This window comes from Cavia porcellus, unplaced genomic scaffold (assembly GCF_034190915.1).
Source record: "Cavia porcellus strain 051 isolate PalLab524CR breed Dunkin Hartley unplaced genomic scaffold, mCavPor4.1 scaffold_19, whole genome shotgun sequence".
In the NCBI taxonomy this organism is placed as follows: domain Eukaryota; kingdom Metazoa; phylum Chordata; class Mammalia; order Rodentia; family Caviidae; genus Cavia; species Cavia porcellus.
In genome coordinates this window covers 46,487,926-46,503,758 of record NW_026947502.1, presented here as the reverse complement: position 1 = coordinate 46,503,758, position 15,833 = coordinate 46,487,926, and the positions used below count along the sequence as shown (strand labels likewise).

At 45.1% G+C, this 15,833-nt stretch overlaps 1 protein-coding gene across 2 annotated transcripts in view; it reads right to left on the bottom strand.

Annotated features, from left to right (window-relative positions):
* Col22a1 (collagen type XXII alpha 1 chain) overlaps positions 1-15,833 on the bottom strand; it is a 264,966-nt gene that overhangs the window by 233,919 nt on the left and 15,214 nt on the right. Inside the window, exons 2-3 of one of the 2 annotated variants that reach the window (XM_013156221.3) lie at positions 7,817-7,979; positions 4,299-4,865 (exon numbers count right to left, since the gene is read on the bottom strand). In XM_013156221.3, coding sequence (XP_013011675.1) covers positions 4,299-4,865; positions 7,817-7,907 — 658 coding nt within the window. In that variant the 5' untranslated portion in view covers positions 7,908-7,979. The remainder of the gene's footprint in view (positions 1-4,298; positions 4,866-7,816; positions 7,980-15,833) is intronic. The other variant, XM_023566502.2, reaches the window with a different exon arrangement.

The following is a 15,833-nucleotide window of genomic DNA, read 5'->3' as shown; positions in this document are numbered from 1 at the left end:
TCCCAGGGAAAGTCACAGGTGGGACTGAAACAGTAACTTATGAGCGCTGAGTTACGCTGGTCTAATTATGCCTTTGGTGGCACAGCATTCAGCAGCCAGAATCAAAGGGGCTGGGATTCTAATACAACTCTTGGCAGAAGGTTACACAAAAGTATTCAGGGTCCTGAAAGGCAGTGGACAGCGAGGTACACAGTGGTCTGGGAGCATCTGGACATGAGTCAGGCTTCTCAGTGAACACCCAAAAAGGGGACAGCCCGATGCAAGGTTTGCTCCCACTCCAACTGGCTGCTCTTTGCTCTGCCCATGTGGTTACTCCTGTTGGGATACTATTCTAGGCCTCTCTCCTTTCCACCTTAGGGCCAGAGCCTCAGCATCCCCGACTTACACATCAGCCCATTTCTTCCCGTGAAGGGTCTGGGCACTCAGGTTCCCCTCTGAAGGGCAGCTTTGAGAACTTCCTGGTCATTGGAGCTGCTCTTCCTCCTTCCTGTGGCCAGCTGGACGGAAAATGAGAGAATGGGCTTTGGGGACTAGGAGGGCTTCATTCATCGCTGCTATCCTCAGCAACATAGTAGGATGGGGGGAGGTGGAGGAAGTGGGAGAAGAGGAAAAAGAAGAGGAAAAGGAGAAGCAGTAACAAAGGCTATTAATGCATAACCCACGTTGTACTAGGTACAAAGCACATGTTATTTCCAGTCTTACTGTATGAGGAGTATAGGAAGAGATAGAGAGATGATGTTCATTTGTAAGTGGGAAAGCTAATCAGCAGGGTAAGTGAGGAGCATATTAAAAATTACACAAGTGAAAGGTCTCATAGCCAAGCACTGGAAATTCTACACCCATTGTGGTAGAAATCCTACATCTACTTTAACCCAACACCTACAGCAGCCAAGATTTCACCCCCAAGGCATAACGTCCAAAAGCAAATGTGAATGTGTCACCTAAGCACAGTTAAAGTTTCTAGGAAGCACATTAAAAATCATAAAAAGAAACAAGATAAAAATATTTCACTAATCTATTATATTCAGCACAATTTCCCAGAATATTAACAAGTCAATGTCTAATCAATATATTTCATGAGATGTATTTATAACTTTTTATACCTAATCTATAAAAACCTGGGTGTATATCAGCCTTGCAGCAATTCTCAGTTAGGAGCAGCCCATTCTGTGGAGCCACCACACATGCGACAGGACAGGCCACAACACATGGTTCCCATGTATAAGATGGCCATGTGGACATCCACTTTGGGAATGAGTGGGGTGAAGGCAGCAGGAGACTCTGTAGCACACAGAGCAGATATGACAAAGACCTCCCCCAGAGCTACTCATCAGGCACAGAGTCCAGTCTGACAAGATAATAGCTTTGGCAAGGTTCCCCACACTGCATTCCCCAGACCTGTACCAATCTTTAAAACCTAACCAATTACATCTGATCACCAAAATCTGAAAAAGTTAAATATCTCAAGTTAAGGCTGAGGCACAAGGATCATTTGCAAGTTTGAAACCATCCTGGGCGACAAAGTGCGTCCAAGGCCAGTCTGAACTGCATAGTGAGACCCTGTCTCAAAAAGACAAAATAAAATAAATGAATCCATATCTCACTTATTGTGTGCACTCAGATTTTCAGAAGATTCTTCTCAGCATTTGGCAGTGGATGGACCATGAGTAAGTACCTCCAACACACACATCTCAACCACATGCACAGATTTCAATGTCAGCAAAATTCTCTTGCAATCACTTCAATTTGAAATGAAGCAAAATAAAATAAAAGCACCAACAGTGACATATTGGAAACATCTGGCAAGATTAAATCAAAGAGTGTCACAAAATCCAAACATTAGAAATCCCGTGGCACAGAGATGTTTGTGAGCCATTGCCCTTGACTTCTTTTAAACTATGATTAGAAAAGTCCTAAATGCCAGGCTCTGTGTCAGGAGCCAAGGACTTTGTCTTGGTGAAGCTCAGAGTTTAAGGGTGGAAGCAGGCACTATCAAACACACACACACAAACTACTACATATATATTATGCAGGGTGTTTGTCCACATCCTGTCATGTAACTGTCCACCTCAAGTGGAAAAGAGCTTCTCAAGGACAAAAAGAATGGCAAGCAACTCCATCACTCCATCCTGGGTACATAAAATAACACCCTATTGTTAGTATGTGATTTTCCAGATCATCCCTATGAAGTCCATATTCAGAATAGTTCCTATTCAAATCAGCTATAAAGCCACTCACACACACACATCTCTATGCCAAGGGATTGCTAGTGTTTGGATTCCGTGATGCTTCTTGATTTAATCTTGCCAGATGTTTCCAATATGTCACTGTTGGTGCTTTTATTTTGCTTCGTTTCCAATTGAAGTGATTGTAAGAGAATTTTGCTTCATTTTCCACCCGAATAGATCAGATCCTCTTCATTTCCCAGCTGTATTTACAAAGATGGGCTCCCCTCTGACAACTGAGCATTCATTTAAATCCTGCTTCTATTTGGGTGTTTGGAGAATCCACCCTTAAAAGATCTTTGAGTGTTTCCCAAAGTTATCAAGATGGACCTGTGTCATTCTGGGTCAGTTGGGACTTGTTTCCTTTCCTCTTAGAGGCTTTTGCTCTGTGTGATAAAGCCCTTTCTTTGAAGGAAGAAGGATGGTAGCTACCTCCCACAAGGCACCAAGGGACACTAAAGTAGTCTTGTGTGCCCTCTCACTTCCTCTCTCTCCTCAGTCCTGCTCCCAGCTCAAAAGGTCCCTTGTTATTTTACATGGGTAATTTCACCTTTCTCTAATCAGAGCTTTCCCCGAGTCTCTCCAGTGAAGAAGACACGTGGCATTCACATCTGCTGAAGCGAATTTACCATCTAGGTAGAAACCTGATCCGGGAGAATGGAGAAGGCCTGATTTCATCTTTGAAGCATTGTGACATCTGTCTTTTCAATCACGTGGGAAAATAAATTTGCTTACTTATTTAGGAAGCTTAGAGCATGGTTTCCTCAGACCGGTTCTCTGAGCATTTTCCCTGACACAGAGCTCAGTTTGGTGATGATATTTGCTGTCTAGTGACACAGCAGCTAGAGCCTGTCTGCAGAGGCTGGAAGCTGGATTCTGCTTCATGTCCCAAGTTTGTAATGAGTGACAAGTCAAGTCATTGATGTCAAGTCCATGGAGACCAGGAGCACCCTAATGACAACAACTACATCTCATTATTTTCCTATAGCTCCAGAAATCAGCAGGAAATAACAGAAAAAAACAGATCTCCAAAAAAGTGTCTGTTAGATATGTGAAAATTAAATAAGCAATGTAGAAAGATGTGTCATATTGTGATAAAGAAACCAAGAGTTTCTGTTTCTGTCGGGCTTCAGCTACAAGCCAGACACATCCCCGCTGAGCCACATGCAGCTGCTGCCTCTGCCAACCCCTTCCTCCACCACCCCATCCCCAAGGCTGCTGCATTTCTCATTTAGTGAGCACTGCACTTCCAGAAGAGTGCTTGCTGAGTGCCCTGCAGTACTCAGCAAGACAGGCTGAGATTCCACTCCCAGGCCCCACCAGCCTAAGCACAGCCTAACCAGGCCTAGAGAAAAGATTGCCCAGCACCCATTATGACACAGAAACAGTCACCCAGTGAAGCGGGCGGGGGAAGAAATTGGAGGCAGTTTGCACCAAGAGAAAAGCCCTCCATCCTTCCTGCTCTGGGAGAGGGTTGTCCTCACAATGACCCACTGGGGTCAACCATCAGCTCTCGACCTGCCTGTACCCCAATACCCCTAGGCTTACCCCCAGCCTCAGCTATAAGGAACAGATTCCAGACAAACAAGTTAGAGGCCCTAGGTTATCTCAGAGGGCAGCAGATCCACAGCCCTCTGCCTCCTCTGATTGGCTGCTTAACATCTGTTTGCTGGCCTGATTGTCCCTGAAATCTCCTTGGAGCCACCATGTACCAGATGCTCCAGTGAGGGTCTTGCAAGCACTAACCCCACCTGTTCAACATACCCATATGAGACATGAGGATGACACTGGGTGAGACCTCAGGCACCTTACAGGTTGGGTAGGGATGTAAAATGCCCTTGCTTCAATTCCAACCCCCTTCCACTGGCCTTCCACATCTATCCCCAGAGGAATGAGACAGTCCTCCTGGGCGTCTGGGTGTGGGCATCACTAGGTTCCTGGCGATTAATTCTGGCCAGGTAAGGGCCATCTGCCTTACACTTGCTGGCCCCTCACATCTGCCCAGGGCCCCTTCCTCCCACTGGTCTGTTGCCCCAGACAGGAAGCCTTACTAGGATCCTTCCAGTTACTCACTCTCACACAGCCGGCGTCGCAGCTTGCCACGGATCTTGTCGATGGCGTCAAAGTCAGACACATGAAAGATGTGGGCAGACTTGGGCTCTGAGGCAATCTCCTCCAGCTCCTCCTTCAGCGCGGCGCCCACGCCCACTGCGAAGATGCGGATGCCCGCTACGTGAGCAGCTAGCGCTGCGTCCAGCACCAGGTCCTGGCTGCGGCCGTCAGTCAGTAGAATAGCCACTTGCTTCAAGGCACGGTTGCCTGGCCGGCCACCGGCTTGCGGAGAGAAGCTGTAGCGCGTGATGTAGCGCAGGGCATCGCCAGTGTTGGTGTTGCCCCCGTGGTAGGGGATGCGCCCCGCTGCTGCTCTCACCTCCTCACGGGAGCTGAAGCGACCCAGCTCAAAGGCAGTGGTAGGAGCATCACTGTAGCGCACGACGCCCACGCGCGTGCGGTCGGGGCCCACTTCGAACGTGTCGACCAGATTGGCCACCCACTGCCGCACCTTCTCAAAGTTTTCCTTGCCCACGCTGGAGGAGGTGTCCAGGACGAAAACCAGGTCATACTGCACACTTTTGCAACCTGCGGGACGGGCCAGAGAAAGGGGAGGCAAAGGACAAATGGACTATGGAAAGGGCAAGTCTTTGAGTTCCAAAGCCTTGGATACTGGTGTCTCAAAGCCTGATGGTCTCTACCTGTCTGTCACAGAATAGTACAGTTAGGAAGCTTTCCAAGAGTCTAAGCCCCAGCTTCCTGTTCTGTGGCAAAGGTCAGGAGCCTTCCCTGTGACCTCAAAGCCGTTCACTCCGCCTTCAGGGTTCTGCATTAAAGTGCCTTACACCCACGAGAGGCCACTGTGCATCCATCTCTTTACTCTTACTTCGCTTAAAAAGTAACCGTTTTATCATTATTTAAACCTACTGCAAATGCACACCCATCTCAAAGAAGCATTTGATCAAAAACCGTTTGAGAGTCTCATGTTCCTGACCACACGGAGATAAGTGCTGTGCAGTCATGGGATATGTCCTTGGGCATGTTTGATTTCCAGATAGCTACCGATAGGATGGGACTGTACTAGACTCAGTGAAGCGAATGAGCCTTTGCCTGAACCCAGAAATGTGTGAGGCTCCGGTTTCCCGTGCTGGCATCCTGGCTGTACAGCTGTGGCGTCCACAGCATGAGTGAACACAGTGAATCTTAGCATGCTCTCCTGCAGGGTACTTAAACATTTAACAGAACTTCCTCAGCAGAAGTCATATAAAACACAGGACTCATGTATTTTAAATATAAATGCATAAAAGTGCTATAACGTGTTATGCACATATACTTGTGTCTTTATAACTACAAATTTTATATACAGTGCATGATGCATTCTTATAAGCAAAATAAGGGACCGTATCATTTTTCTCACCCTCACAGCAATCCTCGGCAGGGCTTCCTCAGCCGTTTTGTAACCAGATCACCTGGTGAGAGTGTTTTCTAAACTCCAAAGTGCTGTGCAGACACAGGCTTAACTGCCCAAGAAGGTGGGCATCACCACACCAGCAGTGCCCACTGAGTAGCCTCTGGGAGAGCAAGCATGTGGACAGCTAAACAAAGCAGTGCAAAACAAGAGAATGCCTCTAAAATACCAGGCAGGCGCAGGTCACAAGGACTGGCAGCTGCCATAAGACAATGAGAGGGAGGCCTGGGTCTCCTGCATGAGTGGCACTCTGGGTGGCCTAGGAAGGCCACATGCTTCAGCCCAGACTGGGAATTTAGTGACTTAGCAAGACCCTGTCTCAAACAAATAAAAAGAGCGAAGATCGCTCAGTGCAAAACCCTGAATTCAGTCCCCAGTATTGGGGGCAGGGATGGCTCTGGCATTTGTGACACCATCCTCTGGGCCTTAAAAACCTCATAAAGGTGGATACCTTTTCTCCACCAATTCCATGTTTAGTGATCTTCCCCAAGAAAATTAGAAAACTTGAAGGGGAAAAATTGATGTAAGAAATATCACAGTGACATGAAAAGAAAATCCCAGAAACAACCTACATCATCATTCATATGATAGGATGGCAAACAACAATCCCTGTGTAAATGAGTCCTGCAGTGCCAGGCCAGGCAGCCTCAGCCGAGATAGGACAGCTGTGAAGGGATCTAACTACCAATGCAGGTGAGTATAACACAACACCAAGGGAGAAAAGCTATTTAGGACAAATTTCTGGAAAGAAAACCTGGGCTCTGTGTGTGTATATGTGTGTGTGTGCACGTGTGTGTGTACAGTTGTATGGGCTGCCGGAAGAGGGAAGCTGGGCTTAACTTTGGCAAGCAAAACTATAAATGGATTTTATTATTTTGTATTTTTAGCTTTTATTTTTGCAATCAAAAAGGTTCAAGCCCAGAAAAAAAAATAGAGCTGTATGTGTGTATGTGTTCACACACACACACACACACACACACACACACACACACACACACCTTCTCTATCTGACCTGAGTCAATGCTGTTTTTGAAAATTACACATCAACCTCTGCCTCCAGTTTTCAAAATCTGAGTGACAGTAGGTATGCCAGCAACTACCTTAGCTGTCATCTGCAAGTCTGGAATGACATTTTATGCCTTGGATCAAGGAATAGGCACTGTCTGTGCCCTTGGGGGCATCTTCCATATCCAAGGCCCCAACTGCCATCTCTGTGCGGGGTGTCATGGGAGAGACTGGCTCCTGTTCCCACCAGCCCTTCATGCTGCAGCACAAGCTGCTGCCATTCCCATGGCAGGAACCCTGGACAGGACAGAAAACCATCCTGTCCCAGCACAGACCCCTCTCACGTCTTCCCATCTCCAGAAAGCACTCCCATGCCCTGGCCGACTTCATAGGCAAGTCCTCTTATATCTTGGAGCTCTCTGGCTGGACTCCAATGTGTCCATTTCTCCAAAATGTGTCTAGGCCTTCCCAAGGCAGAGTAATACCACAGGGCCCAAGCACCGCCTTAGGCACAGGCCCAAAGCCATACAGGGTCAGCCTCATAGCTCACGACTGACTGAGGGAGAAGAGGACAGAGAGGCCTGACCTTCACCCCCCTCTATACATCGTACACTCACAGTCAAATGCACAGACACAGTCACACGTCATCACACAAATACACACTTCCACACGCCCTCAAAAATCACACATGCATTCTCTCACACAGTCCCACATTCTCCCAGCCTCTCTCAGACAGTCTTACACCCTCTCACTCTCATGTATGCATTCTTTCAGGCATTGTCACACACTCTCACCACACACTATCACACACTACCACACCCTGTCACACACAGTCACATTTTCCCTCACACACACGCCCTGGCTGAGCGGCAGGTCCCTGCATGCCACAGCTAGAAGGGCAGGTGGTACTCGCGCACACACATACTTGTCAGCTGACCCAAAATCTTACACCCAGTCAGCCATGAGCTCTCTGGTGCCACTTCCACACCTGCAACCTACACTGACAGACTCAGGGACCCGCACTTGGCCAGCTCACCCCAGCCAGAGCACAGCCTATGACACTTACCTGCCCGCTGGGCCTGACAGCCACTGCCCTTACTCCACAGCAGCAGTACCCAGAGGAGGAAGACCACAGCGCTCCTTCCGGTGCCCACCATTGCACCCTTGCTCTTGGAGATGAGCACGTCTCGGCCAGGAAGAGACCCCAGTGGGGTCTAGTGGAGCATCTCCTGTGTGAAGAACACATCCTTAGAGAAGCACTCGAGCTGAAGGCCCCAAAGCAGGAGGAAGCCCCATCCCGTACCCAGCCCCCAGGCCACTCTTCATTCCCGGCTCCCACACTGCAGCCAATAACGGGACCAACTAGTGAGCAGAGCTAAGCATTGCTACCCTGTTATGACTTAGTGCTAAAATGGTCCCCAGAGTCTCATGTGTTCAGAAATGACATCGAGAGAAGTGAAAGGTTCATGAGTATTATAGCTTGGCATAACTGAGGCCATCTTGAGCCCTGCATTTAACTAGTGCCCTGTATTTGACCCAGGAAAATGGAAAATTATTCAAGGTATGAGTCCCATGAAAAAAGCAGAATGAGCTGCACCCACAGGAGAAAAATTAACCTGCTCAATAAAGCAGCAGGACACAGGCATTAACCAAAAACTAATGTAAGACTCTAGCTAAGTTATTTCCAACAGGATGTCTTTTTGTAATTCTCTGTTTAAAAGCTTTGTAATTTTCCAGTTCAGGGCCACTCAGTGAGACTCTGAAATGGGTCCACATGAGTAGTCACTGAGCTCAGTTAATTAAATTCCAAATTTATCAGTTTGGCTGCTTGGATTCCTATATTGTTTATGAACCCACCTCAGTGAAGTGCTAATCTTATCAGTGTATCCTTCTAGTAAAAGTCCACAGCAGATGGGGCCCAGAAGAGGAAGTAGGTCACAGGGCATATGGCATGTTTTTGAAGAGTATACCATTCCCCAGACCCTTCCACTTTCTGTGTCTTTCCCTTTCTTTCTGCTTCCAAGATGAATTGAGTATCCTTCCTCTGCAAGGTTCTTCTATCATATTTCAGGCTTGGAGCCAGTAGACCATGGGCCTCTGAAACCATAAGCCAAATTAACCCTTATTTCCCTTTAAATTACAGATAACAGATACTTTGTTCCATTGACAAAAAAATGTTCACAGCCACATTCCTCCACCATCTCTACATCCATCCAATGCCAGCTTGTGGTAGGCCATGAGGCTGTGGAGAAGGAAGGGGGTGGTCTCCTGTGGGAGGACCCCACAGCTGGCCCTGTCTGATCCCTGTATAATACTGTCCAGCCTTGTCTTTACGGCACACTGCTCACAGACCTGCCCTTTCTTACCTTCCTGTTACAGTTTGTATCTAGGTGGGTCCCCAAAACCCATGTATGTACTCATAGGTGGGGGTTTTGGAAAGTGATCGGATTATGGGGCACTGTAGCTAACGTGTTAGGAGGTAGGGCCTGGTCAGAAGAGATGAGTTGCAGAGGGCATGACCTGGAAGGGTGTTTCTCTCTTTCCAGCTCCTTCCTTGACTCTCTCTGCTCCCTGATAGCCATGAGATGAGCACCTTTCTTTCATCAGAGGCTTCCACTGTGCCACTTCTGCCTGGACCCAGTCAACTGTGCAAGGACCAAAACTTCTAAACTCTGAGTGCAAATCAGCCTCTCCTCCTGTAAGTGTCAGGAGTTAGGTATTGTATGTCAGCAATGAGGAAAGTGACTAAGACAGCCTCAAAACCTTGACTTCATGCCTCTCCCCATTGGGCTAGCAGGTGCCACTTGGTGGCTGTAGATTTTTTCTTTTTTTTTTTTTTTTTTTTTGTCTTTTTCCTTTTTATCGGTACCAGGGATCGAACTCATGACTGCCTGCTTGCAAGGCAGGCGCTTATGCCGCTGAGCTAAATCCCCAGCCCCATGGCTGTAGATTTTTGAGTCATTTCCTATAGATGCCAGCTCTGTATCAGCCCTTGCTGCTGTGGACGTTTCCCCTCTGCCTGAAATACACAGGTTTCAGGTGGTGCATGACATAGATACTGTTCTTCTGGAAAACTTCCCAGGTATATCCCCTACTGTTGTTGGACAAAACAATAACCCCAGTTCCCCATGGTGAGCCCTGAGAAAGACTTATAATAGAAGCAAGCTGTTGCTTGTCCATTTGCCTTTTTGTCTACCCCAAAAACAGTAGATCGCTAGGGCTGATGCAGACTGACTCAGTTCTGCATAGATTAGAGCCTCCACATGCTGAGCCAATATCTATAAGTAAAGGGTAAGACGAAGAATCATTCAGAGGACCCAAGCCACAATGAGAGAGAGATTGTCTCAAAAGCAACAGGGCAGACGAGTTAGTTCGCTTCACAGAGTAAGTGAATAATTTTAAAGATTCCAATAACCAAAAATATTAAACTAGTGATATAGGAGTACGTTGAAGACAAATTTATTTACTCAGGATTTCTTTAGAAAGTAGCAATGTGATGCAGGTATTTACAAGAGTCAGTAGGACGAATGCAGTGGACCAGGAAAATGCATCCCAGAAACTGGTATGGCCACTACAGCAGGAGCCACATGCCACCATCAGGGACAGGGCTGGGAGGGGACATACAAAGGACAACTACAAGAGAAAGGGGGAGAGAGAGAGAGAAAGACAAAGAGGGAGGGAGAGAGAAAGAGAGAGAAAGGGAGAGAGAGAGGGAGAGAGAGAGAGGGCACATAGGTGTGTGTAGATGTATGGGATTTTTCTCTTTACATTTTTATAAATTATGTTGACTTTTCAGCTTTTCATTGATGACAGTTTATTGCAATTTAAAATGTTCCAGTGAATCAGAAAAAAAAAAACCCTAAAACAGATTAGCTGTGATAAAGACATCAACAGGCCTAAGCTCAAAGACAAACACAGGTGAGCTGATCTCTTTGGTCCTCTCTCCCAGCATGCATCATATACATGCACGCACAGCAGTGCATAGAAAGCAAATCAAGAGCACATTTGAAAACCTAAGCTGTCCAGGCCTCCTCAACCTTGGAAGCCCTTCTCTGTCCACTGGACCTCAAGAGCACCCACTGTCCACCCACCTGGAATATTGACTGGACACATTCTCCCAGTGTGTGAGTTGTAATCCCACCTTGAGCTGATCCAGGATGGCTGAGCCTTTCTAAATCCAGTCATTTCTTATACCTCCAGTCATTTCTTATACCTCCTTGTGGGTGGCCAAGGCCATCTCTATTATGCGGATGATAAATAACTGACCTCCCCATGCAAAGTGACTTCCCTGGGTCATACTCCTAGCAGTGGTGGATCCAGGGCAAATGCCCTGTAGCTAACAATGCATTACTCTTGGAGAAACAGCTACCTTCTACATGGAGTCCAGACATCCTTACTGTGTATGTATTGGAGACCACAAATTCACAATGGATAATTTTGTATACTTACCTAAGGGAAAAAATGGAAGTTTGGAATTATAATATCCCATTAACTCTTAGGATGGGCCATCCTCCCCACCTGCTAAGACTAAACCAAGACTACTAAAATGAAAAGGAATACTCCAGAGCAAGATCCTTCTTAGCATAAAATCATTTCCACCCTCTTGTGCCATCCCAGGATTGTCCATTGCCTGCAGTGTCATGGACCTCTGCATCTTCTGCTGACCTGCTAGCCTTCTTATCACTGTATATGCCCATATCTGGGTCCTTACCTGACCTGAGGCATTGACCTCTCAGCCCCTTATTATGTTACTAAATTTGTCTTGGTTTCTTATTTTATCCTTCCCCATACCTCTCATACATGCAGTTAAGGATCTTGACCAAGTCCCTGATATATATGCAACCCCTTAGCTCTGGGGAGCTAAGCCAAAGAACCCCATTTCCTAGTAAGTCAAATCCATAAGCCTCCAAATTCCTCCTACTCTTTACATTTACCAAATGCCGCTGTATAGGATACTGCCTTTCAGATTTACTTCACCAAACAGATGTACCCTTAGCCGGATTTTATACCAATGCCTAACAAGGGCCAAACATCACTTCTATCTTTCCACAGCCCCTTTAAGTTTCATGTGTCATCCACGTTCTTCAAACAGAATCTCATCTCTTTTTGCACCTCTGGTGTTACATCTCTGGGGTGTTTTTAAGGGATATGGCTTACGTCTGGACATACATCAAGTGAGGAACTATTCGCCACCCCCCCCCCTTTTCTCCTCTGGTCCTTCTATACCTCCCTGGGAAAGGAGTGGCCAATGATGGAGCCATATCCTTACTTGAACTTTAAATATTTGCTCCCATAAGACCTGGGGCAGGTCCTGGTCACAGTACATAAATGCATGCTGCAGTTACCTGCCCAGGAGTCTGTCTCCCTCAATGTCTGGGCTTTTTGTGGGCAAGCACTAGGTCCAAATGGTTTCTCTACCCTGCGGTGACCAGCACAAAGCCTATCCCAGAGCAGGTACTCTGTTAATGCTCATATTTGAGGGAGAGGAAGAGGGAAAGAAAAGAGAAACAGAAGAGGAATGCTGATAACTCACCCACAACAGGAAACACTGAACTCAGAATCTGGACCATTGGCATAGAACTGTCGTTATTTTTGGTAAACCTAGTAGTATGCAACCTGATCATTTTCTTTTTCCAGCAATAGAGATAAAGGAATATTACATGCCTTTCCCAATAAATGGGTTGGGTTTTTCTCTATTCATCTCCAAAATTTAATTGTCATGATTTAAAGTCAAGGCTCTAGACAGAAAAACAACTTATAGATTTCATCACCATTATATACATTTAACAAATATTCCCCACTTGCCCTCCCTTGTGTCAGCTGCCAAGAACAGGCAGAAAAATGAGCAATGGAGGAAAGAAGCAGAGGGAGTTATGTCATCTCATCATTTCAGGAAAGGTCACGTTTCCCAGGTTCCTCCACATGAAGTTTAGATGGAGGAGTAGGACTCAGGCAGACCAAAGGTAAGCAACAACTTCAGAGGCACCGGGAACTGTGAGGCCCCAGTGGGGAAGCTGAGAGGAGCACACAGGAACATCCACGTGCAGGACTGCACACACAGCTTCTCTAATCTGACCTTCACCCACTCTTCCCAACAAGGTCCTGAAGGTCACATCCTCACTAAAGCATGGGAGAAGGCCTGCATGACAATAAGCAAGGGAAGAAGACCAGAAGGCAGCCACAGGAAGGTAGACACTGCCTCAAAATGGAACATGTGAGAACACTGAGAGCTATGCTTTCAGGGATCAGAGGACTCAAGAGAAGAAGGGACAAGAATCTGAGCTCCGAAGAGCTACATACAGTCTTCTCATCCCGCAATCCTGTGTGAATCAGGACTTATCTGTCTTGTTCATGTTGGTTGCCCAGCACCTAGGAAACGTCCTAACATGCAGTGCACCTCAGGAAATACTGGACTTGCGAGTGAACACTGAGTGGCCAGCATCTGATGTTGCCGTGTTATCTTATCTCGTGGTCACAGGGAGTCACTCAATAGATGAGCACAGATACTATCAGACAACCATGAAACTGCAGTGTATGCTGCCCGTCCTGACCACTGAAGGACCTCATGTGACTCTTTAAGGCAGGCATTATCATTTCCAAGTGGGCAAGGGAGAGATTGAGATGAGAGAAACTTGTCTTCCTCCAGGTCACCCAGTTGGTTAGAAGATGGACTGAAATTTGAACCTAGCCATCTTTGGGGCAGAAAAGACATCTTTTCAATGATATCCATGGATATAACAAATCCAAACATTCAGAGAAACTTATGATCCAACACTTTTTAAGAAATAAGAATGATTCAGAGGGGCTGGGGATTTAGCTCAGCAGCATAAGCGCCTGCCTTGCAAGCAGGCAGTTGTGAGTTCGATCCCTGGTACCGATAAAAAGGAAAAAGACAAAAAAAAAAAAAAAAAAAAAAAAGAATGATTCAGGTAGGGAGGAAAACATGGTAGCACCCATCTTGCTGATCAGTACATTTGACAACTCCTTGATTGCAGAAACTAGGCATCAAAAACTTTAGAGAAATTTTTGTTGCTTATCTTCCCCAATAAATAAAAAGAAAGAAAAGTACAAATAAGTATCCCTTCTGGACATACATGCTAAATTACCTCACAAAAGATAAGCCAGCCAAACTAAACAACATATGAAAATTAATAGACAGAGCTTATCTCAGGGATGCAAGGGTGACTCAACACATACAAATCAACTGATGTCATGCACCACATCCATAGAATAAAGAAGATAAAATCCACCATAATCTCAACTAATAGGTAATAAGCATTTGGCAATAAATGTAAACACCTTATCCGCATTTTGTAAAAAATATCATAAACAAAGAATATAAGGGAACTTCCTTTGCACTGTGAAGGACAAATGTGAAAATCAACAGTTGACATCACACTCAGCAGTGAAAGATGGAAAGCTTTTTTGCTAAGGTCAAGAAGACAAATATGTCTGCTCTCACCGGTCCATTCAACATAGTACTTTGCCAGAGAACTAGGCAAGATAAAAAGCCACAGGCAGCCAATCTGAAGAGAACAAGTAAAGTACTCGCTATCTAAATGTGACATATCTTATTGCACACAATGCTGAAGAACCCAGCAAACTGTTAGAACTCATAAACAAATTCATCAAAGTTACAAGATACAAAATCAGTACTAAAAGTTTGGCTGCATTTCTATATACCAGCAGTAAATTATCTGAAATGAATTTTTTAAAAAATTTATTTATGATGGCATCCAAAAGAATAAAAAACTTAGGAATAAGTGCAACCAAGAAGGTGTAAGGCTGATACACTGAAAACTACAAAATAATGCTGAAAGAAATTAAGGACCTGTATAAGTAGGAAGCCAGCTCATACAGTTGCTGAGTACCTAGTCCATGTTCTGTCTGGGTGATAAAGACACTCTAGCAGTAGACACTGATGATGGTCATGATTGCGCCACATGTAGATATAATTAATGTCACTGAATTGTATACTTTTAAAAGGTCAAAATGGAAATTTATGAATGTGATGTTCTAAAAAAGTACAGTGAACATTGAAATTTAAAAATTTTATTACAGTAAAAGACAAGTTGCCAGTAAACTCCCTCAAAAATTCTCCCCTTCTCTTCAAACACACCCATCCTTTCATTCTTGTCATTTTCTAACTCAGTTCTGAAAGTCCTCTTCTACTGCATGGTTATGGCTGTCTCAATGTCCTGAAAAGAACCAAAACATTTACCTTTCAGTGGTCATTTTGACTTTGAGGGGAAAGAAGTTGTCCAATACCAGATCTGGTAAAAAATATTGATGAGGATACACGATGAAGACAGAAATTACTATAGACACTTTAGATTGATTCAGAACATAAAGAGACAGCCACACACACACACACACACACACACACACACACATACACAAAGTCTCATGAAAGAAGATGTTCAGAACAGCGTCAGAAAGTAGCAAGAATTATGGGATAAATGTGTTCAAAGCTAGGAGAATATTTTGAGCAAGATTAATGGCAATGTGTCTTATTATAATAAATTTTTGAAAATTTAAAGCACAACTATTTTAATCACACATTATATGTATATATGTACTCACCATAAAACCAAAATAAAAATATTCATATGCCAATTTTTCTATATATGATACTGCTACATAGCATACAGTTATAGGTGAAATGAAGGCTGATAACCAGGTGATAATAAAATGTAAATGACATGTTTTCTGGGCAGGCCCAATGTCACTGCTAGAGTCTTTCTAGGTGAAAGGAGGGCAGTAGTTCAGAGCAATAAAAGATGGCCTGGGATAGGCCTGACTCGTGGACAACTTAACAATGGATTGAGATCCTGTGTCAAAAGAAAAAAGTAAGATTATCTGGGAATATAGCTCAATGTACAGATCCTGCATTCCTTCCCCGGCCCCAAAAAAAAAAAAAAAAAAATGAAGATAATAATAGAACCCATCTCACAGGTGACTGTCATATGAACTAAATAATAAAACTGCATGCAATGCCCTTAGTTCAAAGTCTCAGTCACTCCTGAGTTCTCATCACTAACATGAGCCAGAGCTGGATTAAATCCCAGAGCCCACTCTTTCCT